The 27,051-nt window shown below is 43.1% G+C and overlaps 1 protein-coding gene across 2 annotated transcripts in view; it reads right to left on the bottom strand.

Moving 5' to 3' along the window:
- Positions 1 to 27,051, bottom strand: part of LOC147030482 (SMAD family member 4-like) — a 294,415-nt gene that overhangs the window by 84,871 nt on the left and 182,493 nt on the right. For both annotated transcript variants that reach the window (XM_085874609.1, XM_085874608.1), the window contains 3 exons: positions 24,286 to 24,315; positions 13,307 to 13,558; positions 7,556 to 7,666 (listed from right to left, as the gene is read on the bottom strand). In XM_085874609.1, the coding sequence (XP_085730735.1) occupies positions 7,556 to 7,666; positions 13,307 to 13,558; positions 24,286 to 24,315 (393 nt within the window). The remainder of the gene's footprint in view (positions 1 to 7,555; positions 7,667 to 13,306; positions 13,559 to 24,285; positions 24,316 to 27,051) is intronic.

Here is a 27,051-nt window from a genome sequence, read left to right as displayed (position 1 = left end):
CGTATCCCTAGACATATCGCGTACTATTTACACAGCCTGGCATGCTGCCCTGCTCACCAAACTCTCTTCCCATGGTATCCAAGGCCGTCTCCACTCATGGCTCGCAGACTTGCTCTCCTGTCCAGCCAACGTGTGTCCCTAAATGGAGTTCTCTCATCCCCTATTCCTGTCCAGGCTGGAGTTCTTCAAGGTAGCATTCTGGGTCCTGTTCTTTTTCTGGTTTTCATCAATGATCTCTCCGACTCTCTGGAAAATCCTCTTTATCTCTTCGCTGATGACTCCACCCTCTGCTGTACCATCTGTCATCCCTCAGAGTTGCAAGCAGCAACTTCTTCGTTATCTGCAGATCTGGGTAAAATCAAACTGGTGCAACACGTGGAACATGTCTTTCAATCCTAACAAATCTCACTGTCTCTCCGTAAGGACTATTTTAACCCCCCTTCCCCCCCCATCAACTTTCTCAACAATCCACTCGAAGTCCTTTCATTCAAGCTTCTTGGTCTCACCATCTGCCGTGATCTTTTGTGGGAAAGCCACATTTCCAACCTGACCTCCAAAGCCAGTCACCGACTGGAATCCTCCATCATGCAAAGTCCTTCCTTGGCCCACCTGAGCTCCTGACCATGTACAAAGCTTTGAGCCGCAGCCTGATGGAGTACTGCTCTCCCCTCTAGGCTGGTGCTCCTGCCTCTCACCTTTCTCTGCTTCACGCTGTGGAAACCAAGGCATTTGGGATCACTGGTATCTACCGTGATGAGGCTGAGTCTTTGGGCCTCTCACTCTCTCACCACAGGCAAGTCGGTGGTCTTTCTGTCTTCAACCGTATCCTCTCCGGTCTCGCCCCCCTGCTCTGTCTGTGATATGTCCCCTCAATATTTCCGCAGGGCGCTCAAGGTCTGGCAGCAACTCCTTAATAGGAAAAACTACCAAAATCATGTATCACTGCTCACCTTCACTCCTCCATTCCTGTTTTTCCCACCTTTGGAATAAACTCCCACACTCTCTTCAATCCCATTCTTTCCTTCAGGCCTTCAAAACAGCCGTTGACCACCACCTCTGATCTTCCCCTATCCAAAACCTAGATCTCTTCTACCCCCGTAAATCCACCCCAAACCCACCTCCTTCAAATTCCCTGCTTTTTTTCCTGAAAGTCCCTGTAGTGTCCATCTTGTACACCACGTGTTTCCCGCCCCATCCCCTCTCCCTTTCACAGATCTCCTTATGTCTCTGTTCCCCACCATTCCCCACGGTTCCCCACCTTCCCTCTCCTGCCCCTCTTGTCTCATGCCCCCCTTGCTGTGCATTGTGTGTTAGCTCTCATATGAGCCTTGACAATGTGTACAAAAAAAAAGTTGGCAACGATGCCAGTCTACATATTATCACAGACAAACTTATGTTGACATGTATAAACAGTCTTACTGATGCGTGTAGCGACCATTGAATCCAATACAGGTCTTGACAACGATTAAATCTGATGATCCAGCTCTCACTGTTAGATTCTTGGATTCTGTGCCATTCTTCAAAAAGGAGCATTTCCAAGTGCTCAAAAGCGTGTGGGGAAATTGGTGTCCGAAAAATGCCTCCCTAGAATGAGTCAACCTGAAGTCATACCTGGGATTTCAGTTCAGAGATCATGCAGACCAGTTCATGCGATTGATGTTCTGGCCCTGAACTGCTGCATTGAAAAGATATGTATTGATCTGATCAAATGTTGTCATCAATAAATATGAAGTTAGGATCGAGCTGTTTGGTTAGAGGGATGACTACAGGCAGACAGATCTCATTCCTGCATCTGAAAGCAGTCATAGAACCCCTTTAAATAATGACAATATCTGGTATTCAGCCAAGTTGAATGCCAACCCATACCAGTAGGACCCCCCCCCCCTTTCCATTCCACAGACTAATCTTGCTTCCCAGTGGCACAATTATCAAACTGCTCTGCATTTCATCTGCAGAATCTCGCATGCAAGTTGTTAAAATCTCGGCAGAATCTACACTCGTTTGCATAAAGAATCAAATAGTTTCTTCATCAGCGATCATTCTGTCTCCTTGGAAAATCCTCTTTACCTCTTGGCTGATGACTCCACCCTGTGCCATAACATCCATCATCCTTCAGCCTATCTGTCCGTAAAATGCCACAACTACCACAGCATATGCCACAGCCTATATGAATATCAGATAGGCATATGCCGAAACAGACCTTGATAAAATCACGAGCTGTTCCAACACATGGAATACGTCTTTCAACCCTGACAAATCTCACACTCTCACTCTGTCTTTCTGAAATAACAATCTGACGAACTCTCTCATCCACTTCCTTAGCAATCCTTTTGAAGAAGTTCAGTCACTCAAACGTTTAGGCCTCATCATCAGGCATGATCCATCTTGGGCAGACGACATGCCTTAGCTGGTCTCAAAAGCCATTCGCCCCATCTGTCATGCAAAGTCTTTCCTTGGCACATCTGAAATTTTTATCCATCAACAAGATCTTCATCCACAGCTGAATGGAGGACGGACTGCTCTTCCCTCTGGACTGACACCTCCACCGAACATCTTGCTCAATTTGATGCCATGGAAATTTATCGCAGGCAGGTCAATTGTCTCTCTGTCTTCTACTACTTCCTTTCTCATCTTGCACCCTCTGCCATTTTCTGTGCTCTGTCCCCCTCCCTCCCCCAGGTTTCTGTATGGTCGCCAGTCACCCCTTTCTGGTGAAACTCCCAAAATCCAGACTCACTTCTCACCTCCATGCATTCATTCCTCTTTTGCCCCACCTGTGGAACCAACTTCCTCAATCTCTTCAAACTCTTTCTTCCCTCCAGGATTTCAAGACAGCTGTTCACCAAAATCACAGATCATCCCCCATCCAAGACCATAATCTTTTCTACCCTCATTAACCGTCCACAAGCACACCTCTTTCCAGGTTTCCAGTTTTTCCTTCCAATTCTGCAATTGAGAGTTTGGGGCTGTATCCATGCTGTTTAGCCCCTGTGTCCTCCACTTGCTTTCATTCTTCCCCACATCCTTTATCTCTCCAAGTCTCAGTCTATTCTGTCCCTCAACCCCTTCTGTTGGTGTGTCCCTCAACTCCTCTCTTTCTAATGTTCTTTTCATTTTGTTACGTCCTGGTCCATTCTGTATTCTTGTACCTCTACGAACCACGACACAGTATACCAAAAAAATATTGGGCCAATGATCGAGTTGTCATGGTGTATTACCCATTGCATGTGCTGCTTTTGATTGCAATATGTTCGAGGGATGAAGAGCATCATCTCCATCCATCCATCCATCCATCCATGCAGTGGAACCATACTCTGTTCAGAGCATCATGCTGCCAAAGCAGTCTCCTGGGCTATTGGGCACAATCCTGGATGGGTCAGCATTCTGACACAGGATACTCGAATGGCTCATTCTAACCAACAAGCCGGTACTCATTTTGCCAACCTCAGAAGGATGACAGCCTGAGTCAACCCCACTTGGTATTAATTTTTTCCTCTGCAGTTTATTTTGCAGGGACTGCTGTTAAAACGCAGTCCCTTCTGGCAAGAGTGGCAACAATCAACACGAGAGGTTAAAAGCCATTGTCCATTTCTACATGAATCCATCTCGCCTGAACAAGATGTCATTTTTCACGTGAGTTCAAGGTAAGGAGAGTCAATTTACTCCTGCCAGTATGTCAGTGAGGAGGCGATGTTGGTGTACACGCAAAAAATCTACGATATTTAATGTGCTTACCTAATCCACAGTAGTTATTGTATAATTTAGTGGTGCATTGTTACCCTCGCCGAAGGAGAGGGTATTGCATTTGGGTCCGTCTTTTGTTACTTTAAAAATCAAAGATTTTCGAAGAAAAAAAATCGAAGATTTTTCAAGTATATTGGTTCGTCGATTTTGTTATTCTGTCTGTTTGTCTGTTTCTCGCCGACAGGTCGCAATTTTAAACCGACCTTCACGAAACTTCACCACATGTTAGAGTTTGTCATGAAGAAGAAGACTATTGTTTTTCAGGTCAAAAGGTCAAAAGGTCACCACAGGCCAAAGGTCAACCGCTTAGGCGAGATTTCTAAAATCCTAAATTTTCATCCAATTGAATTGAAATTTGAAGAGGATTTATATTTCAGGTCACTGGATTCAACAAGCTAATTATTTTTGAGGTCAACATCGATCAAAAGGTCAAAATAGGCCCAAGGTCAACAACTTCGGTGAGATTTATAAAATCCTCAATTTTCATCTGATTGACTTGAAATTTGAAGAGGATTTATATTTCAGGTCACTGGATTCAACTAGCTAATTATTTTTGAGGTCAACATCGATCAAAAGGTCAAAATAGGCCCAAGGTCAACAACTTTGGTGAGATTTATAAAATCCTCAATTTTCATCTGATTGACTTGAAATTTGAAGAAGATTTATATTTCAGGTTACTGAATTGAACCAACCAATTATTTTTAAGATCAACATGGACCAAAAGGTCAATAACTGAGGTGAGATTTCTAAAATCCTCAATTTTCATCCGATTGACTTGAAATTTGAATAGGATTTATATTTCAGGTCACTGAATTCAACTAGCCAATTTTTTTGATTTAACATGGACCAAAAGATCAACACAGGCCAAAGGTCAACACCTTTGGTGAGACTTCTAAAATCCTCAATTTTCATCCGATTGACTTGAACTATGAAGAGGATTTATATTTCAGGGCATTGAATTCAACTCGCTAATTCTTTTTTTAGATCAACATGGAACATAAGGTCAACAACAGCCAAAGGTCAACAAGTAAGGAGGTAATTATAAAATCCTCAATTTTCATCTCATTGGCTTGAAATTTGAAGAGGATTTGCATATCAGGTCACTGAATTCAACCAGCATCGAGATCAACATTCGCCAAAAGGACACCATAGGCCAGATTTCTAAAATTGCCAATTTTCATCCGATTGACTTGAAATTTGAAGAGGAGTTGCACATTTGGTCATTGAATTCAACCACCAATTATTTTTGAGGTCAAATTGGTTTTATGGATTTTGCAAGTATCGTGCTTTGCATGACATCTTCTTGTTTGTTTGTTTGTTTGTTTGTTTGCTTGTTTGTTTGTTTGTCCACACAGAAATTTCGTGTTTTTCTCCACAATCGCTTGTCAGATTAAGACGAAATGTTCACCATTGTTGCGACTCATGTAGAATGTTTTAGTTATAAGTATGACATCTTAGGTCACGTGGTATGTCAGCCATTTTGGAAAAACAAAAAAATTTAGACCTCTATATCTCTGAATCCGCACCAATGAAAAAATTGAAACTACGCAAATGGCAAGTACTCTTCATAGGGAATGAGTGTGCTATTTTTCTGACATCATAGGTGCCTTTGTTATGATGTCATGATTGCATATGTAGAATGCTACATCCAATCAGTATAAAAAAAATTTGAGGGTCACCTAAGGATAAAATGGTCCACAAATGTTTTTGATGATGTCATCACTCACGTGATTCAGCAGCCATATTCTTTTTCTTTTTTTAAACCTTCAAAAATCTTCTTCTCTGAAATGGCTGAACAGATCGAGGCGAAACAATACACATATGACCGCCTATCCATGAGGAACAAAAGGGTCCCACATATGATGTCATAGGTCACATGCTTTGGCAGCCATATTGAATTTACCATAAAACCTATAAAAATACGTGACTCAAAAGAAGTTCTGGTGATGGTGTGGAAGAAAATATATATATATATACATATATATATATATATATATATATATTCATGTACTCTCAATTATAATTGTTGCTGGTGTTTTATAAATTTAATTGTTATGCTATAGTCGAATTGGCTGTCCATTGTTTCCCTTTTGTCTGGGTGTTGATGGGAGGGATGTCTTGCTGAGCTACAGGGTAGCCTGGTTGATGGCACTGCAACTTTTGCCATGATTATTTTTTCATTCTCTTTCACCCAGTGGACACGTATTGCAGTTTGAGTTCTTTTGCCTAACGCTCATCAGACCCATGTACTCACTGCCTTTTATATACACAATTCCTTCTATTCATTTCTTTGTAAGACCTATAACCTAATGTTTTATCCTCTCTCACCAAGGCCAGCTGAAGGTCATCATGCTCTCTCTTTGTTCCCCCACTTGTCTCCACTCCCCCACAGCATGTGTGTATGTGTATATATATATATATATATATATATATAATATATATATATATATATATAATATATATATATATATATATATATAATATATATATATATATATATAATATATATATATATATATATATATATGGAAATGTAAGCTTAGTTTAGTGCAAATCATTGTGGATGTTTACCATCCCAGTGTTTTGGACTCTGTGGAACCAAGAAATAAATTTTCTCTGATCAAATGTACTTTTCGTTGTGGACAGTGAATTGTTTCTTACAAATTGAGTCACAGGATTTACACCAGGTCGGTTCATAGAACAAATCAGAAAATTCCACAACAATCAGAAAATTCCACAACAATGGTCTGCAATCTCTGATTGCTCTTTTTCTTGTTACTTCTGCCACAGAAGGTGAAGCAAGGTTATGTTTTCACCTATCTGTTACCAGGCTATCTTAAAAAAAATCAAAAAAATCGATGGATTCCGACGAAATTTGGTGGACATATTGGTGTGTCGCAAGCATGAATTGATGAGATTTTGGTGAAGATCCAAATCACATCCAGATACAAGAAGTTTTAAGTGATTCCTCACCATGAAGAGATATGTTCCAAAAATGATGAATAGCAGAATAACTCAAAAAGTTGTGGACATATTTGGACGAAACTTGGTGGACATGTTGAGTGTGTGAAAAGGACAAATTGATGAGATTTGGTGAAGATCCGGATCCGGATACGATAATTTTTAAATTTCTTTCGTGGTTCTTCATCCATTGAGAGATGGGATCAAGATAATATATAGTATAATGTTTCAAAAAGTTATGTACGGCATTATGACACATGCAAGCAAGCCATACTTGAAATACAAATTGTTTTAATTTACTGTATATTTTTGTTATATTTTAAATCAGTGGTTCGTACAGGAATTTGGCCATGGTACCGGTGAAAGCTCGCCGACTCCTTGTGAAGGACACTATGCGATCTTTAACATCCACCATCTACTGCTGGCAGATGGGATACCCAGATTAACATCCATCTGAGGGATAGCACACACGTTGATGAATCACCCTGCCTGTGAAACACCGAGATGACAGTTATTAACTGGGTCAGGATTCGAACCCAGGTGAGACAGCTTATAGGTGAGTGTGCATACCACTAGGACATCCATTCAGCCCGAAGAGCAGATGTGGACCCTAAAAGGACTTCCATTATCTACTACAACACATCACAATCATCTACACTTTCATGTACTAAGGAATCAAGATACAAGTCATCCAAGAGCCCAAGAACCCAAGACATAGAACTCGAGTCTTCCTCTGAGCTTCCACTCTATGTAGTTATTTTCTTTTTAAGTCAAAGGTGTGAACGAAAGCATGAGTTTCTGTGTAGTAGAATCAGTACAGAGCAGACCAAGCTTGCTTTACCCAACTTACAGAAGGAACTTTGAGAAGGAAGAAGGCTATGTCGCTGGGAGTCATCATTGTGCTGCTGGCTCACTGTGGCAGGGCTGTACGTAACCAAGTTACTTGAAGGCCACGTGTTGCCTGTGGGAATATTACATGCGGAAAAAAAACCAAAAAAAAATTAAGCTTCAGCATTTTAATCCAGTGATGAAGAAATAACATTGCTTTATTATCTTGCTGTGCACTTAATGGAATCAAATCACATTGCCCTTGGTGTAATGTCTGATAATTATTTGTCATGTTCACCTTTGAAGTGTATGAAATGTTATTCATTCACGACTGCTTCTCAAACACTTAAATCTCATCACCCTGATTAAACGTCTCTCAAGTGGCTTCTTCCTGGAATTCAAATGCCAGCTGATGAGCAACAATTCACTTATACACAGGTCAACTCAAAACCTAAACCAGAAGGGCACTTGGTGGTGCACATACTACCTCCGCCACGTAATGCCTGATCCACGAGAACATATCGGGCACAATACATTTTTTTTTAAATATCATGCAAAACAGTACAATATCGTTTTTGGCCCTATCTCTCAATGGTGAAGAATCACTTTTAAAATTCTAGTTGTCGGATCCAGATCCAGATCTTCACCAGAATTGAATCAATTCACCCTTGTCAAAAACCCTACATATCCACAAAGTCTCATCCAAATCCGTCTGCAACATTTTGAGATACCGTGCTATATATCATTTTTGGCCCTATCTCTCAATGGTGGTGAAGAATCACTTTAAAATTCTAGTACTCGGATCCGGATCTGGATCTTCACCAAAATCTAATCACTTTGGCCTTGTCACACACCCAACCTGCCCACCAAATTTTGTCTTAACCCGTGTACAATTTTTTTGAGATAATCTGCACACAGACAGACAGACAGACAGACAAACAGAAAGGGGTGAAAACATAACCTCCTTCACCTTCAGTGGTGGAGGTAAACATACATTCCATGCAAGTGAAAACATCGGAGATGCTGGGATGCTTGGATAAACGAGGGATATAGAACAATAACTTTACGACTCAAATTTAATCTTGTGCAAGGGTAAACAAACGACAGTCATGTCCTTTGAGACTAGAAAACCGTAACTCAAGCAAGCCATATTTGAGTTACAAATTGTTTTAGTTGCTCTTTTCTTTTGTGATATTTTAATTCATTTCAAGTTGTTGCTTCATTTTGCCTCATGATCAATTCCACGTTAAATTCTCATGTCGGTCGTGGCACTGGATGCAAACTTGTGCTTTCAATCCACCAGTTTAACCAAGCCCTTTTAGAACTTCCTGATTCAAAGCAAGATTTTATTATTGTGTGCTTGTATATCATTTATTCATCACATAAATTCTTCAAGAGCTCCCACACAGAGTTGATTCAATTTTGGTGAAGATCTGAATCCGGATCTGGATACGAGAATTATTTAATTTTTAATGCGATTCCTCACCATTGAGAGATGGGGCCAAAAACGATATATATCATGATATTTCAAAAATGTATTGGGCCCGATATGTTCTCGTGGATCAAGCATTACGTGGCGGAGGTATGTGCTCTACCAAGTGCCCTTCTCGTTCATGAACTGCATATTCTTAAAAACATATCACATATTTTGTCATGAACAATTTGACTTTTTATAGAAGAACACAACACTTTACATGCATGGGTATTTTGCAGAACTTTTCCAAGCCTTTCGATTACCATTAATCATGATATTCTAATCTTGTATATATCTGGTATATAAATCATGATATTCACATTATGGAATCAGAGGTGTGTCCTTGGAGTGGTTCAGGGATGATTTATGTTATAGGAAATAATTTGTCTTTCTATGATTCTCCCATGAAATTAGTCCCATACTGTGTGTACTACAAGGGTCCATTGTTGGTCTTTTGTAGTTTATCATTTATATTAAAGAGGAATCCAAACACTCAGACCACCTCAATGCTCACCTATTTCTTGATGCCCTACAAAATAGATACGACGTGTCTTTTTCCGATTTCCGAATTATGAAATAGGTAATTTTGCGATTAAAAGTCCAAATCTTCTTTTGCTTCAGACTTGCCATGATGTCACATCAGGAAATTGACTTTCATGTCTGTATTGTCTCCAGGTTACATTGCCATACAATTTAACTCAAACCGTGAATGATTTTAGATTTTCCACAAATATGCCGAGGCAATGCGTCCTTGGTAGTTATAGTATTACAAACCGAGATGGCTTCATGCTACATAAATGGCAGAAATACCCTAAGTTTGCCAGAGATTGGATGAGGTTTGTCCAAAATACCCGAGTGTGGAACAGGCCGAGAAAATGTTCGCTTTTGTGCTTGGAACACGTTACAGGGCATTGCTGGGAAACAGCAGAGATGGCTCGATCTTGTGGCTATCTGCCATGATTGAGAAAGAGGATGCCATCCTCATGATTAAGTGTAAGAAACGGCCGTCGCTCAAAATTGTAACACCATCTCTACCCCGCTACCAGCACATGTACACGGGCAATTTGAGTGGTGAATCAAACATCTGTTGCCATTGCCTAGCAGTTACCACAAGAGCACCTGAAAATATTATCTGTTATCAACACAAATTTCTACAATTCAATTGAACCACCATCTATTTATAGTGGAGAGAAAGTATATGTATGTATCATCTACTCCTGCGAGAGGATTTGACCAAAGACACTAAAACTTTCTGGTTTTACCACTGCTTGCTTGAGTGCTTAAGCCACTTGGCGAGCGCTCAACAAGAAACTTTTAGCTCTTCCATTAGTCTTGTTGGGGTTTCAATAAAAATAAGAAAATACAAACTTGTTAATTGAACACACCCTTGCAAGTGCTGGGGTGTGTTCAGTTACCAATGAGCTTGTGGAACTTAGTCATGCCATGAAGGTGCTTGAGACGATTCTGGATGGGAGAATAAGGAAGAGTGTGGAGATGGAGACCAGAGAAGAGCAATCAGGGTTTAGAAAGGGTAGGGGTATGACGTATGGGATGTTAGTGCTGAGACGGCTGGTGGAGAAGAGGTTGGAGATGCAAGGTGAAATGGCATTGGGATTTGTAGACCTGGAGAAGGCCTATGACACTGTCCCAAGAGAGATGGTGATGGCAACACTGAGATGGATGGAAGTGCTGGAGGCAGAAGTTGGAAGTGATGTACAAGGGAATGGAGGGAATAGTTTTAGTTGGTCCTAGGATGTCTGAGGAGTTCGGTGTGAACATTAGTTTGAGGCATGGAAGCGCTCTCAGCCCACTCATGTTTATCATTGTGATTGAGCTGGTAAGAAGGAAGGTGAGCCTGACGGTTAGTTTGGGGAGGGTGCTGTGTACTGACAATCTAGCTGTTGTGATGGAGAGTGAGCGAGAGATGCAGGAAGTACTGAGGGAGTGGATGGAGGGATTTTGGAAACATAGGCTGAAGATGAGTATGAAGAAGACTCAGGTGATGTGGGTCGGACAGCAGAGAAAATGAATGAATATCAGGTTAGAGGGGAAGGAGATCCGGCAGGGAAATACGTTTGAGTATGTGGGAGGCGAGATAATCCCTTTATGGTTTGGAGATGGTGGCACTGATAGAGACAACAACAGAGGCTGAAGGTTTACAAGAACAACTGTATCTGGAGGATTGCGAGAGTAAAGAGGGTGGATAGAAGGAGGATAGATGAACAGAGGGAGAACCTTGATGTGCAGATAAGCTCAGTGGGGAGATTGGTGAAATGCTGACTGGGATGGGCTGAACACTTGGTGCAGATGGGGGAAGAGAATGACAAAGACAGCAGATGAGTTGAGGGAGCAAGATTGGAGGAAAAGCGGTTGAGATGGGAGGATCGTGTGAGGAGGGATATCAGAATGGTGGAGTGGTTGGAGAGTGGAGAGAGTTGGCTGAGGACAAAGGGAAGTGGAGGAGTATTGTGGTCAAGGCAGGAGGGAAGCTTGGTGCCATTGGACCTCACCACTTATAAAGGGAAGAGGAGGAGAAGAAGGAGAAGGAGGAGAAGAAGAATTTGTTTTTTGGGGAATGGATGATTTGGGCCTAAATAATTTTTGTGCCCAGGGCAAAAAAATTTTTTCGCTCACCTATGCTTCTCAGGTGCAAAAGTCACAGAGTCCAGATGCAGTCGGGTGTGAATGAGTGGGGACAGAGAGCGAGGGGTTTGGTACACACGATTTAGAACAAACACAGAATTAAGGCATTCGGTCAAAGGGGGCGGAGTTGGCTGTGGTCCTATTTAAGTGAGGGAAGGGATCGAGGGTGGGGGGGGGGCATACACCAGAGACAGAGTAAAAAAATGCACCACCAGGGTTTGAGAGGAGGGAGACAAGTTTGAGAGGAGGGAGACAAGTTTGAAAATTAAATCTTGAGGTCGAACAGATGTTGTTTTCTGGCTCTCCTGAGAGTGGACACACATTTGTTGCGGGCTTTGTGGAATGATCTGAAATTGCCTTCAGTCGGATTTGCCTTCCAGGAAGAAGAGGCAAGTTGTTTTCCAGGATTCAGTGCGCCATGGGCAGAAGGAAGGGTATGATAACTAAAGACAGGATGGGTTGGATCTGTGCATAAGAAAGAGTAGGTTTCTGTGAAAGATTTCCCTGGCCGAGTTAATATCAGGGGCATTAAAGATAGGAGACCAGTCCGTAAGAGAGATGGCTGCTTGAAGTTCCTGCCAATCTGCCTGAGTGAACTGCCAGACTCACCAGGTGAGGACGTTCTCTGAAAATAGCCAGAGAGATGTTGACGATCTCATGCACATGATCAGATAAACCAATTGGAGCAGAACAGGAAGAGGAGACATTAGTGGAAAAGTTGGTCATCATCAAGTCCAGAATGTTGTGCAATTATTTTCACAGTGGGGGAAAATCAAATATGCATTTATGATTTTCAAAGTATTGCACAACTATTGAAATACTGACATTACACAAAACGAGTGCATTATTTTAGGACTGAGAATGCACAGAAGGGGTTGACATACTTATTGGATGGCTGGATGGAGAGATCATCCTTCTTGCACTGTCAGGAGCATAGGGCTGCCGAGGAAGTTTAATTCGCTAAGGTTACAATCCGAGACGAGTTTCTACTCCAACACAGGCATTTGCCAGAAACTTCTCTTATTTATTATGCATCTACAAATGACAATTTGTTGACCTGCACCTTCTTCCCCAAATCATACTGCTCAAAAGTGGAAAAACACAGTACAGTATATCCATTTTCGTCAAATTTCAGCTTTTACATGAAATCACATTGACAGTATCTCTTCTATCTCTCCATATAATTCATAGCTCTCAGATCAGTGTAGTGCCCTAGATAGGGGGACTCAATAATGTGTAGTTACTCCGCATAAGGTGGTCATTGAACAAACAAAATACAATATCTCGAAATCATGAAATTGGGCAGACTGTGTTCTTCCATTTTTGGGCAGCATACATACACTCATTTTTCACTTCCATTACTCCATTTGTCATGTACGTCCATTTGCATATTTTTCTGCTGATAAGCTTTTCTCTTCTCCACACTCCTCCTACCCTCTCCTACCCTCCTTTCTTTCTTTATGCAGTGACTTTTATTCCTCAATTGAGTTGCCCACCCACAAAAAATGCATACATAATAAATAGAGAATCCATAATATTGGCCAGATGTATTCAATAATGGCACTAACTATTCATTGTTGCAATAATTTTATGCCTTAATATTCAATCAGGGATTTTTAGACATTTGCCGGGATGTTCAAGTTATGTGGTGCTGACCTGTTAAGATTCTAGAAAAGGCATTGGAGGTAACATCAGCTGGACAATTGGAGTCACTTTCTACAGAAGATAGCAGCAGCGTCGACCCCCCAAAATGAGACAATGGTGGTTGACACGTGACCACAGAGGGTACAGCCACACCGGACATGAGCGGAACTCCAGTATGGCTGTCAGTAGGAGGCAGAGCCAACCCTCCTTCGTGCATCCTGCCATCACAACCACATTCTTCTTTCACCAGCTGTCCCATGGGTGCTTGGGGAAGAGGGTGGGGGAAAAGGAAAGGTACAAGCAAATTGGAAGAGATCAAGAATAGATATATTGTCTTGATTTAGTGCAAGTGATTCAGTGCAAGTAATTTCTGTACACTTGCATTCATCATACAATCCAATGCCTCGTATCAACTAGCAATTTAATTTGTAGATTTGGCATTTACAGTGTCATTGCAGTATCAACTGTAATGGCTACAACAACAACTGCAGCTTTTGAAAAAGCTGACTCAAGAGACCTGCTGGTGCTGAACGTTTGACGGCACACATGCGCCGTTTATGATCATGTCAATGGGCATAACACATCGAATTTGCATGACAAATGTCATTGCCAGCCTTTGCTCCACAACATTTGGCAGTGGGTGGACAACTGTTCACTCAATTTGGGATGTGCCAAAGCATTTGGCCTTCCTTCAAACATTGGTATTCTACATGTCCATGTACATCTTTTTTGTGGATAAGCCAATCTCTTTTTTCAGTTTATACATTTTATGTGATTGCTTTCACAATCGCCTGTAATTCAGGTTATGGCATTCATATGTAACACGCTTGTAATGTAAATATTTTTTAAAACAAAAACCTGCGTCATTAATTACATATTTTTGTGTGTTACAGGTAAAGCCCTAAATGTGTGAATGATGGAGCATTACGACGTGCCAATGTGGATTAAAATTGTTGCACTCCATCTTAAACTAAGCTCTGTTATTACAACTCAGCGAGTATTCAGGAGGGACTTTCCATGCAGAAATGCCCCGTATCATAACATAATTCTCTCCTTCGTCAGATATTTTTATGAAGATGTTAGCGTTCATCCATCCCACGTGTGCAGATGAACTTCAGATGAGGATCACTGAAGCCATCACTGCTATTGACAATGACACACTGAAAGCAGCAATGAACGAAATGGTATTTATAGAATACTTACCCCATACAGTCTTGAGAAAGACTTGGTGTGAGCCAACTCTTCTGACAGTAAATTTGTAGCTACATTTATATACACTTCTGAGGCAAATGTGTACATGTTATACTTTGAAAAGTCTGCCATAGAGTACATTCATAAGCCTTAACAAAGTAGTTTTTATTATCCTTCTCGAGCGTTTTCATATCTACCAAGGCTGATGAAAATGCCAGAATAGATTGCGAAAGTATAAATCGCGAGATCGTATAAAATGCCAAATTGTACTTCTTTTTCACTTTTGTTCACCAGCCAAGCGCAATAAAGGCTGAAGTGATTCAGGTCAGGTATGGGAGCATGTGCCAGAACAGCGCGTCGCTGCGTCCACTTTCCGCCGGTACTCCAGGGGCCTCCGTCTGGCCATCCCCCAGGCAGATGCCAGGCCCATCCCCATCTCCTTGAGATGATGGTCAACCTGCTGCAACCACGAGGCACGTGGTCAGCCCATTGGCCTCCTCCACTCACGAGACTCCCTCGCTGAGAGAATCTGGTGAGCAGGATCAGCGGTGGAAAAACGAGCCACATGTCCATACAGCCACAACTGACGCTCACGGACTATGCAGGTAACAAATCTCATCCGAGTCTCTCTCAGCAACCGCTCGTTGGACACAAAATACGACCAGCGATAGCCAAGGATTCTCCGAAGAGACCTGGTACCAAAGGAATTCAGTCTCCATCTCAGATCCTTGGTCAGAGTCCAAGTCTCGCATCCATAGAGCGAGACTGGCAGTACCAAGGACCTGAAGACTCGGACTTTCGTCCTCCCGCACAGGTACCGGCAGCGCCACACCCCATGATCCAGTGAATCCATGACTCCCCAGGCCCGATCCAGACATCCATTGACCTCTGACTCACAGCCAGCAGAGACATGAATATCACTGCCAAGGTCAGTGAATCTCTCCACGACCTCAACATCCTCACCACAAACAGACACAGACAGAACAGCAGCATCCAAGATGTCACCGAAAGCCTGGATCTTAGTTTTGACCCAAGAAACCCGTAATCCCAGCGGCTCTGACTCCTCATTCAGCACCTCGAGGGCCCCCAAAAGGATATCTAAAGTCTCCGCAAAGATGACTGCATCGTCTGCAAAATCAAGGTCCGAGATCTTGACATTCCCAAACGATGCACCGCAGCTTGATCTCTCCGACATCCTCCCTAAAATCCAGTCCATACAAGTGCTGAAAAGTGTGGAGGCAAGTACACATCCCTGACGAACTCCAGTAACAACTGGAAATAAGTCAGAGATGGTACCACCACACTTCACAGCACTCTCAGTACCAGAGTAGAGTTCAGACATCAGATCGATCAGTTTTGGTGGCACCCCACGAAGACCAAGAATCCTCCAGGGGACATCCCGATTCACTGAATCGAACGCTTTACAGAGATCAACATAGGCTGCAAGCAGCCCCTGCCGAAACTCTCGTCTGCGTTCGGTGAGGACACGAAGGGCAAGGATACGGTCAATCATTGACCTCTTTGGTGTAAAGCCTGACTGCTCTGGATGCTGGTACTCAAGCAGATGGTGGCGAACCCTATCAAGAATTATCCGAGCAAAGACCTTACCCGGCACTGAGAGCAGCGTTACCCCCTCGGTAGTTGTTGCAGTCTTGGCGATCACCCTTCCCTTTCCAGAGAGGAACAACAAGGCCCCTCTTCCAATCAGTTGGGATGATGCCTGTGTTCCAGACAGAGCACAAAACTGCATGCAATGACATGAGTGCAGCATTTCCACCAGCCTTGAGAAGTTCAGCATGGATGCCACAGATCCGTGGAGCTTTGCCCCGTTTCAACCGGTTCACCGCAGCCCGTGTTTCCACAAGTGAAGGTGGACCACAGTTGATTCGAGGGTCAGCAACAGGGATTGTAACACCCTTGACGTCCAACTCGACAGCTGGGGGATCAGCCTGGTACAACCGCTCAAAGTAACCGGCTCAGCGGGCCTTCACTTCAGACTCCTCTGTCAAGAGCCTACCACTCTCTGCTCTAATTGCAGTGCTCTGAGGGATGGGCTTGGATGAACGCAATGCGCGAATTCCCCTGTAAGCGGGACGAGAATCACCTGTCCACAGGTGATGCTCTACCCCCTCACAGATTCCTCGCACATTGGCCTCCTTGTCCACCCTCAGTGCACTTTCAGTTTTACGCCTCAGCTCCCTGAACAGCTCAGCTCTGCCGCTCAGCTCTGCCATTCAGCCTGGCCCTGCGACTCTGGTCAATGGTATCCAGTGTCCCTTGAGAGACAAAATTCTTCTTTGCCCTGCGGTGAGCTCCAAGGCATCCACCGGCAACATCAAGGACGGTGGTCTTGAAGGCGCTCCACAACTCTTCAGGACCCCCCAAAGCACCCAGACCCCCCAAGTGTCCACTCAGCCTGTTTGCAAACTCCTTAGCTACTCTCTCATCCCTGAGCTTGCCAACATCCAGCCTCAGCTGGGAGGGTACCATTCTCCAGGATTTAAGGTGCAGCTTTAGAGTTGCTACAACAAGCCTGTGGTCAGTATTGAGGAACTGAGCACTCCGGTAGACCCTGCAGTTCTGGATCATCCTCCAATGACCGTCAATGAGGACATGGTCAATCTCCTTTGCCACACCGCCAGCGTTGGAATACCAAGTCCAGCGATGAGCTTGTGGGCGCTGAAACCATGAACCAGCCACCCAAAGTCCATGACTTCTTGCAAAGTCAAGGAACTTAGTGCTATTCTGGTTCATAGTTCCTGACCCATGGGGACCAACGCACACCTCATAACCATCCCGATCAGTTCCAGTCGATGCAGTGAAATCCCCCAAGACAAGTGCATCTCGTCTGGGGTACTGATCAACCACAGACTCGAGTGTGGCGTAGAATGCATCCTTCACGGTGAGATCACTTGCCTCAGTCGGAGCATAAACAGAGACCAGGGAAATGACACCTAAGGAGTGACGAATCCTTAATATGCTCGTTGACCGGTGTTACCTCAATTATCATTGGGTCAGCTTATTGGACACAGCTACAGCAACTCCTTGGGTATGGTAACCATCAGAGCGACCAGACCAATCGTAGGTGTAACCACCCACCATTATTTCGCTGCAATCCGGTCTCCGAACCTCAGAGAGAGCTGCAATCCCGATGTCCAAACGCTTGAGCTCAGATGATAACAGAGACAGGTGATCATCCTCTCTTAGGGATAGGACATTCCAGGCACCCACCCGAAGGGACCGTCTCAGGTTAACCCAAGGAGATCGCCGTCTGGTGGACAACACTTCAGCACCACTCCGAAACACTATCCCGCAATATGACCCAGGGATGTTAGCCCGTGGTTTCCATCCTATCATCAAAGATTGGGGGTCCCGAAGGCTTTGCCCCAATCCCATCATCTGGTGAGCTGCCCTGCGAAGGGAAGCTGCACAGGAGGTACTCCCACGGAGTGGCTTTTCAGATTTTTTTGCGTTTTTGTGTTTTGCGGAATGAAGGGTTTTACGGTGGCTGGAGTGCAAATCCTGCCACCAACCTCCTAATAAAAAAGTAACCCAACTGCAGGAGGACATCCGCAGACACAGTTGGCAATAGATATGGATGGCCGTTGGCTCACAAGGAGCTCCTCCGCCCTTTGACAGGTTTTGTTTTTAATCCTGCTGGGTATCCATATCCATACACCCTCCTCACCAGAAAACCTGCTGGGGGAGACGGTTTAGTCGCCGACAACCCGACCATGGAACAGGTTCGTACAGGTCAACATGGTACCTGTAGCAGGTCACAGATCTAACCTGACCTGACAACAATGATTACAATCATTACAATCATTCAAATTACAATCATTACAATCATTCAAATTACAATCATTACAATCATTCAAATTAAATCGTTACATTTCGAATGCGAGTGATTACAATCATTCAAATTTCTCATGCGAGGAAGTGACATTGTCTATAGGCATTAGGCTTTGTTTAATTCACTGTGAAAGTTCTGAGAGGATGGGCGTTATCCTCGAATGACCGTGTCCCGATTATGGAGTAAGAATGCTCCAAGCATTTTAGCTAACACTTCCAAAGTTCTAAATCACTTTCTTCATTTAAAATATGACAAATGCATTGGTAAAAACCGTGCCTTTTTCACAAAAAAAAAAAAAAAAAAAAAAAATCACACGTGCCGCAATACAGGGAAGCGCCCGCTCACCCTCTGCAGCAAATAATGACGCAACACATGGGCAGAGAACAAATATGCATGAGGCAAGACATGCGCTGAGCATACATATGCACGACACAAAACATGACTATGCATGAAACACAACATGAATATGCATGGAGCAAAACATGAATATGCATAAACCATTATATGCATGGAACATAATATACATTTTACATTCAAACTTGGTTACGTCACAGGCATGATCCATGTTATATGCGCTACATCAAATGGTCATGTAACTTGTGGTGAAGTTTCAATTTCTTCTGTTTAACAGTTTTCGATATATATAGTCGGGTCAATTTATGACAAACAACCACCAAACCCGCAACAAATTTCAACAAAAGGTTTTTCAGTGGTTTTCATTCCTACTGGATATACTGATCAACAGAAAAAAAAGTCTACCAAAATCTGACATCCGGAAATGGGTTAAAAGTCATTTTCAAGATGGCCGCCACCAGCTTGGAAATAACTAAAACAGCTTTAACTTCTTTAATAATTGTGATAAAAACACAATTGTTGGTTCTGGTCCATGGTTTTAATGGATCAGCAATCCACTGGTGTCAATAACATTTAGATCTGATCAGTATTTAACATGAAATCCAAGATGGCAGCAAAATTCAAGAGTGCAAAAAATCAATAAAATTTTCCATCTGAACCAAAATCACTGAACACCTGGTGCCACTGAAACATTTATTTGTGAATATTACATAATGGCAGTTTAGGTTACAATTTCAGTCCTCATCACTGTCCTCCAGTTCCTCAGAGGCTTGATTTAGTGGATTGTCACAAAACGTCACTTGGCATGATCCACGTGCAGACGTACACGGAAGCCCATTCTTTCTGCAGCTGCAACGGGGTGTGTCACAAGCTGTGGTGCAGTTGCAGTGTATCATCTTCAGAAGAGTGTCTGGTGCAGCATTCATGGCAGTCATGAAAGGTACAAATCGATTGTCTTCAAGTCCCCAGCCCCAGTCCAGAGGATCGAGGTCATCCTCCATCCCCATCCAAACCATGACCTGGTAGTACACTCGGAGACAATGAAACTTGGTGGCAGATTCCGTTGGGGGAAGACGTTCAGGTGTAACGAAAGACTTAGCAGCAGCTACCTTCTTTGTGAATATCTTGTAACGCATGGCTGCCAGAGAACTTGTGCTCTCCCCATCAAATATAACGGCCATCGCTTGGCTGCAAAGTTTCTTTATTTCAGCGTGGCTGACGCCTCTCAAAGTGAATGTATCTGCTTGGAGCAATAGGCACGATGATGGCGGGAACAGGACTCAAAAGCATCCTGGAACTGGTGTACGGTGAAAATGCTGTAGTTCGTATGATGTCCGGAAAATCTGTTCAGAGGGCATTCCGAGGCCATCTACTGGTGAGCAAGTGTCTACATCGAATTATTGTGGCCTCTGTAGTGGAGGAAAATCCTGAGTTCATGCTCCAAGTAGAAGAGATTGAGAAAATGTATTCGTCCTTCCTAACGGATGACATCTCTCTTGAAAGTCTTGAAGAATCAGCTGCAATTGTGAAGATCACTGAAGAACTTGAAAAAAAGAAATCTGAACTTGCTGCACAATCCAAAACGAGTAAGCTGTGGCTGGGTTATCAGAAAATGCTCCATACTGCTCGGGCAATGATCAAGGCAGATCGCACTGGGTCTTGGAAGGATCACTTGCAAGCTGTTGCTGATGCCTTGCCAATATTTGCAGCAGCTGGACACTACAGCTACCAGAAGTCTGCTTATCTCTCCATACAAGAAATGAGTGAACTGGAGAGCAAACACCCAGATGTGTATGAGAAATTTCAAAATGGCTTCCACGTGATCTGGCAAAAAACCAGTTTTGGGCAGGCCTCAGCTGTGATCTAGTCATCGAACAAACACTCATGAGATCACTAAAGAGCACCGGTGGCTTGACTCATGGCAGGAAGATGACAGACGAACACCTAGCATTGTGGACAATGTCAGCCACCATAACATCTGAGGTCAACATCACCAAGCAGGACTTCAATGATCTCACATACGCAACAAGCGAACAGCATAAAGAAGCAACTGGTGCCAGAATTTAAAGACATCCCATTCGACCTCTCGAAGATAAGCACAAAGCTGAACGCATTTTCACCTTTCTCCTCTGATCCGACATTGAGAAATATCATAAAGGGTATCGTGGCAAGCGAAGACATCAACGTGCATGAATATGAAGCTGTTGGGAACAAAATCAACGAGAGAATGATTGGACAACCTGTGTTTTCCTTCTCCATCAAGAGGACAGAGAAAGCAAAGACACTGGGAAATTATAATGCTCTCCAGGTTAGTCCTCACAGAACCATCGACTCCAGTGTGCTATTCCAGCGATTCCTGGTGGTATCCCACATAAGTGATTTGTCACTTGAGGACGTGATGAGTTTTGAGCTCAGTCCATACCCTCCATCCCTCTTTGAGGACAACAAGATCTTGAGGAAGGCCGACAAACCTCAACTCGCTCAAGCCGTCAATGACCACTGTACCAAGGCACTGGCATGTGAAGGAGTACCTGACACCACACCTTCAGCACACCTTAAAACTGAAAGGTATGTTCTTGATGGTGGATCCTTGCTGCACAAGCTCAAGTGGAAGAAGGGAGATACATATGGCAAAATAGCCAGAGCATATGCGAACTTCACAACAAAACACTATGAGACAGCAACTGTTGTCTTTGATGGCTATAGTGCAGGCCCTTCGATAAAGGACAACACTCAGCAGAGATGGGGACAAGCCAACAGCTATCCGACTGTGAACTTAACCGGAGAAACTGAATTTGACGGAAAGATAGATGAATTCCTCTGTGTCGGCAGTAACAAGCAACAGCTGATCACCTGAAGAAAGTGGGCTGCACAGTTATTCAGGCAGAAGGGGACGCTGATGTGGACATTGCCAAGACAGCCGTAAACAGCACAATTCTGCATTCCACCACACTAATCGGAGAGGACACAGATTTGTTGATGCTTTTGCTCCATTACTGTATACCAGGTGGAAAACCACTATATTTCAGCTCAGACAACCAGTCAAGAAGCAATCTGAAAGTATATGACATCAATCGGATGAAGCATCTTATTGGGAATAAGTTGTGCACTCAACTATCATTCCTGCACGCCTTCACAGGATGTGATTCAACATCTCGTGTGTATGGCATTAGGAAAAAAAAAATCAGTCTTTCAGAAACTCGTGGAAGATGATGAAGGCCTCCAGTTGTGTGCAGATACATTCACTTCGAGAGGCGTCAGCCACGCTGAAATAAAGAAACTTGGCAGCCAAGCGATGGCCGTTATATTTGATGGGGAGAGCACAAGTTCTCTGGCAGCCATGCGTTACAAGATATTCACAAAGAAGGTCGCTGCCGCTAAGTCTTTCGTTACACCTGAACGTCTTCCCCCAACGGAATCTGCCACCAAGTTTCATTGTCTCCGAGTGTACTACCAGGTCATGGTTTGGATGGGGATGGAGGGTGACCTCAATCATCTGGACTGGGGATGGGGACTTGAAGACAATCGATTTGTACCTATCATGACTGCCATGAATGCTGCACCGGACACTCTTCTGAAGATGATACACTGCAACTGCACCACAGCTTGTGACACACCCCGTTGCAGCTGCAGAAAGAATGGGCTTCCGTGTACATCTGCATGTGGATCATGCCAAGTGACGTTTTGTGACAATCCACTAAATCAAGCCACTGAGGAACTGGAGGACAGTGATGAGGACTGAAATTGTAACCTAAACTGCCATTATGTAATGTTCACAAATAAATGTTTCAGTGGCACCAGGTGTTCAGTGATTTTGGTTCAGATGGAAAATTTATTGATTTTTGCACTCTTGAATTTTGCCGCCATCTTGGATTTCATGTTAAATACTGATCAGATCTAAATTTTATTGACACCAGTGGATTGCTGATCCATTTAAAACCATGGACCAGAACCAACAATTATGTTTTCATCACAATTATTGAAGAAGTTATAGCTGTTTTAGTTATTTCAAAGCCTGGTGGCGGCCATCTTGAAAATTACTGTTTTAACCCATTTCCGGATGTCAGATTTTGGTAGACTTTTTTTTTTTCTGTGGATCAGTATATCCAATAGGAATGAAAACCACTGAAAAACCTTTTGTTGCAATTTGTTGTGGGTTTGGTGGTTGTTTGTCATAAATTGATCCGACTATTTCAATAGCGATTCAAACCAGAAATGGCAGGAAAACAAAAGCAAAGACAACACAAGCAATAAATGCAAATATTACAAGCATGTGTACGTTTTCATAGGTTACCTCAACATGACAAACCTACCCTCAGGACCTTCATCAATTACTTTGTACCATAACTTATTTGGTGCCAAAAATACAGTCAAAGAAGTGAGAGATGAGGGAGGGGTGAGAAGAAGAAGTGGGGAAAAAGAAATTGTGGGGGTCATTTCAGTGCCCCGATACACCTTGCAACAATGTGGCTGGATTGCTAATGCCCAATGATTTGGCCTGATGGTCTGTATATCATTGCCCTCATGCCCCCTCCAAGATTCCTCTCCCCGCTCTGTACACATTCCCGATGGTCACTGGCTGGCACGATGGATTGTGTAGCTTTGACAGGAAATGGCTGCGTGAGGCGAGGTGAGATGGACAGCTCCAATGTGGCCAGGCAGAGCAATGAGAAACTTGGCTGAGGCGAAGGTGCACAGGGCTTGGTGCAGAGATGTGTGTGTGGTGAGGCAAATAGAAAGAAAGGCGCAAAAAGAACAAAGAGTGCGTAAAAAAGAGAGTGTCATGAAGCCAAGTGAGCAAATTGGAAAAAGAAAAGAAAGAGGAGAGAAAAAGGAAGATGACTGTGTTTCAATGGGCTCAGGAGGGGAGGAGTGAAGGTATGGGTTTGGTGAAAGATGAGAATAGTGCAAAGAACAGAGAAACCCTGGGTCAAGTCAAGCACCAAGTTCTCAAGTTCAAAAGTCCCAAGAGTGCCAATTCATGTCCAAAAGTGAATGCCGATTCCTTCTCTCCACTTCCTCCTTCATTCCTTCCACCCCCCCCTCCCAACTCTTCCTCGCAGCTCTGGGACCCTCATTGGTGCAGAGCCCATGAGGACAGACTGACCCTCACTGTCAGTGATTGGCCAGATACTGATCTTCTGCCCAGAAACGGAGCCTGATTGGTGGGACAGAGTCTCCACGGTAGGGGAGGAGCGGGAACTTGGAGTGTACCTGTCAACTCTGGTTATTGATGGTTTCCTGTCGAGGGGAAGCCATGGTGTTGTCGTTTGAGTGGGCTGACAAGCTCACCACGTGAAATTATCTGCGAGAGTGAGAAGGAATGATGCGAAAATGGCCTGATGTGTGTATTGTGTTGAGCGTGAAATGGTTCGAGTCCAGGATGTAGAAAGGAAGAAACATCTACTAAAGCTAACTAACATTCGCAATGCATATCTATCCACATGAATACGATACTGTATTTACTTAAGAGCGAAACAGAATACTAATACATAACTAGCTTTAATCTATGTGAATGTGCTTCATTATCCCTGGGGGCTCACAGACATGACAATATACTCAACAGTTTAATAACAATGAATGTGTGACTTACGTGATCCATGCAATGACAGAGGTCCAAGATCTGGGAAGAAAGCATGGATGTGTGAGAGCATGATGAAGGGCCTCCTCCAAACCACAACCCATATCAGATTCTATGAAATTTTGGAAAGGAAAGCAAAGCTGCAAGTTTTCTGGTTGCTGAAAGGTAATGTAGGCATTTCAATTTTACTAGGGATTTATTGGAGAGAAGTTACTTAACAGAATACAATTACCTCAAATTGCATTGAATAGAAGAGAATGGTCCATGTTGAAGGAGGCCTACATCCTTCAGTGTATTGCATAAGCTCATCAAGTCAAGTCAAGTCAAGAGAATGTAGAAAAGGTAATCTGAGCAAGACGGATTTCTACCATTGTTCAATGTGTGCAAACAATTATTTAATCACAAACAACAACAAACAAAGTTGTCAGTATTTGCAAGAGCAAATATATAGCCATTATGAAATAGCTTTCCATCCACTCTGTTTACACTTTTGTTCACATATGTAGTCAATTGTAACATGTTAATATGAAGCAACTTACCAAGGTTTGGGTACACCATTATTAGGGCAGGAGAAAAGGAGAGAGTAGGATATATATATATAAAGACCACAAAGGGACAACGAGAGATGTCAGGATAAGTCAATTTTGAAGAAACTGAAAAACAAAGTTTCAAGACGTTGGTGGACTGTTTAATAACTGTCATATAGATTTCTTTTCCAGGAAAAGGAAGAGTGATCATTGGCCGATCAAATTAAGCATGTAGCATTTGCCAAGCTTCTGTGTTATTTAATTTAAGAGCAAAGAACGAATCAATGTTGCAAACTGACATCACTGGTTATTCCCTTATTTAATAATTGCCATGCAATTTTAACCCAGGATGTGTAGCAAATTCATGCTTGTTGGTTATGAGCATACATTACATGACTTTGGTGATCACAGATTATTTTTTTCAACATTAAACGGTCATTGTTTTTTTTATTTGATTGGTGTTCAACGCCATACTCAAGGGTATTTCGCTTATATGACGACGGATTCTCCATTTCTTACTCCGTACTACTTAATATGATGGAAAACCGGGAGGAAACCAAGGAAAAACCACCCCCGCGATAGCCGAAGTCACCTCATGTGACTCCCTCATATACCGAAGCAGGTTGATTGGATGGTGGGTACATCGAATGAGGATGGGTACTCAGACGCGTAAACCATGAAGCCACGGCGTGGGTTCCATGAAAGTCACAATAAAGGTTTGACCAGGCTTGAACCACGATATGCACCAACTACGGAGCCCATGATATAACCAAATAGGCCATTGTAGTGCTCAGAGTTTATGCTGTGAAAGTTTTACAACCTTTCATTTTTTAGTTTCTCAACTCTGAATATTACGGTGGAACAGTTAACATGAATGAAATGGAGATAACCAGGAGTAAAGTACTGACAACTCTGAGTTTCTACTTGTTCAGCTTTGACAACACTTGTTTTTTCATTGCATGGCTCAACTTTATACCGTATAAATTATGTGACACCCCTGGTTATTTGTTAAAGTAATATTGTGAGAGGAAACCTTATGTTGCCAACTATTGGCAGATGCAATAACCCTGAAATTTATAAAAAGTGATATCTCTGGTTTTCCCCTTGTGGTCTTCATATGTATATATATATATATATATATATATATATATATATATATATATATATATATATATATATATATATATATATATATATATATATATATATATATATATATATATACACACACACACACATACAGTAGACTAGGCGTAAGTCGGCAGCGTGTAACTCGTCACTTCACCGAAGTCGGCAGCGTCAAAAAGTCCCGAATGTATCTCATGTTAAGTCCCTATGAATAAAGGGTCATCCCTCTGTAAGTCGTCTTCTCCAAGTCGTCACTTCGTCAAAGTCGTCAGATGTTGTCCATTCCCACGTAATGGAAACTCAAGTAAATTACCACTCCAAACTCGTCACATGGAACTATTGCCTCGTGAGAATCCCGATTTCATGGAATCGTGATGCTCGCTCATTGGTTTACACCGCCAGTGATAGGCTATTTATAACTGCATACACACATTGATCGCACTGCAGGCAGGACAATGGCGACTAAGCGTAAGCTTACAACTAAAACCTACCAAGAAAAATACAGCATTATCCAGTTTTGCGAGGCAAACCCACTGATGAAGAAAACAGCCATAGCTGAGAAGTTGGACATCAAACAGCAGACATTGAACGATATCTTGCAGAATAAGGGCACGATGTTTGGACAAGTGGAGAAGATCGCGAGGCCGGTGTAAGTGTGAAACGCGTGAAATGTGTGTCCTTTGAAGATGTCGAAGACGTGCTCATCATCTGGTTTCGGCAAATGTCGGCTCTGCCAAATATTCGGTTGGACGGTGAAATGTTGCTGCTGAAGGCACGTAAATTCGCTGCGGACCTCGGGCATGATGATGCCGAGACCTTGCCGATGCACTGGATAGACAGATTCAAAGTGAGGTGGGGAATCGCAAGGTCAAGAAGTGCGGCGAATCAGGCAGCGTGGATTCGGCAGTGGTGCACCACTGGAAGGATGGCAAATTGAAAGACATCTTGGAAAGGTATCAGCCTCGGGACGTGTACAATGCCGATGCCGATGCGACTGGGCTTTTCTGGCAGATGCTGCCAGAAAAGTCTCTGGGGTTCGTTGGTCAATCCCATCATGGTGAGAAGCAGGCGAAGTTGTTGTCTTACAGTTGTTCATTATCTTTACTTTTGATAAACTGATTCA

This window comes from Eptatretus burgeri, chromosome 3 (genome assembly GCF_056783735.1).
Source record: "Eptatretus burgeri isolate ZD-2024b chromosome 3, Ebu_testis_v1, whole genome shotgun sequence".
NCBI lineage: Eukaryota > Metazoa > Chordata > Myxini > Myxiniformes > Myxinidae > Eptatretus > Eptatretus burgeri.
The sequence above is the reverse complement of the archived record's forward strand: the minus strand, read 5'-3'. Positions and strand labels throughout refer to the sequence as shown.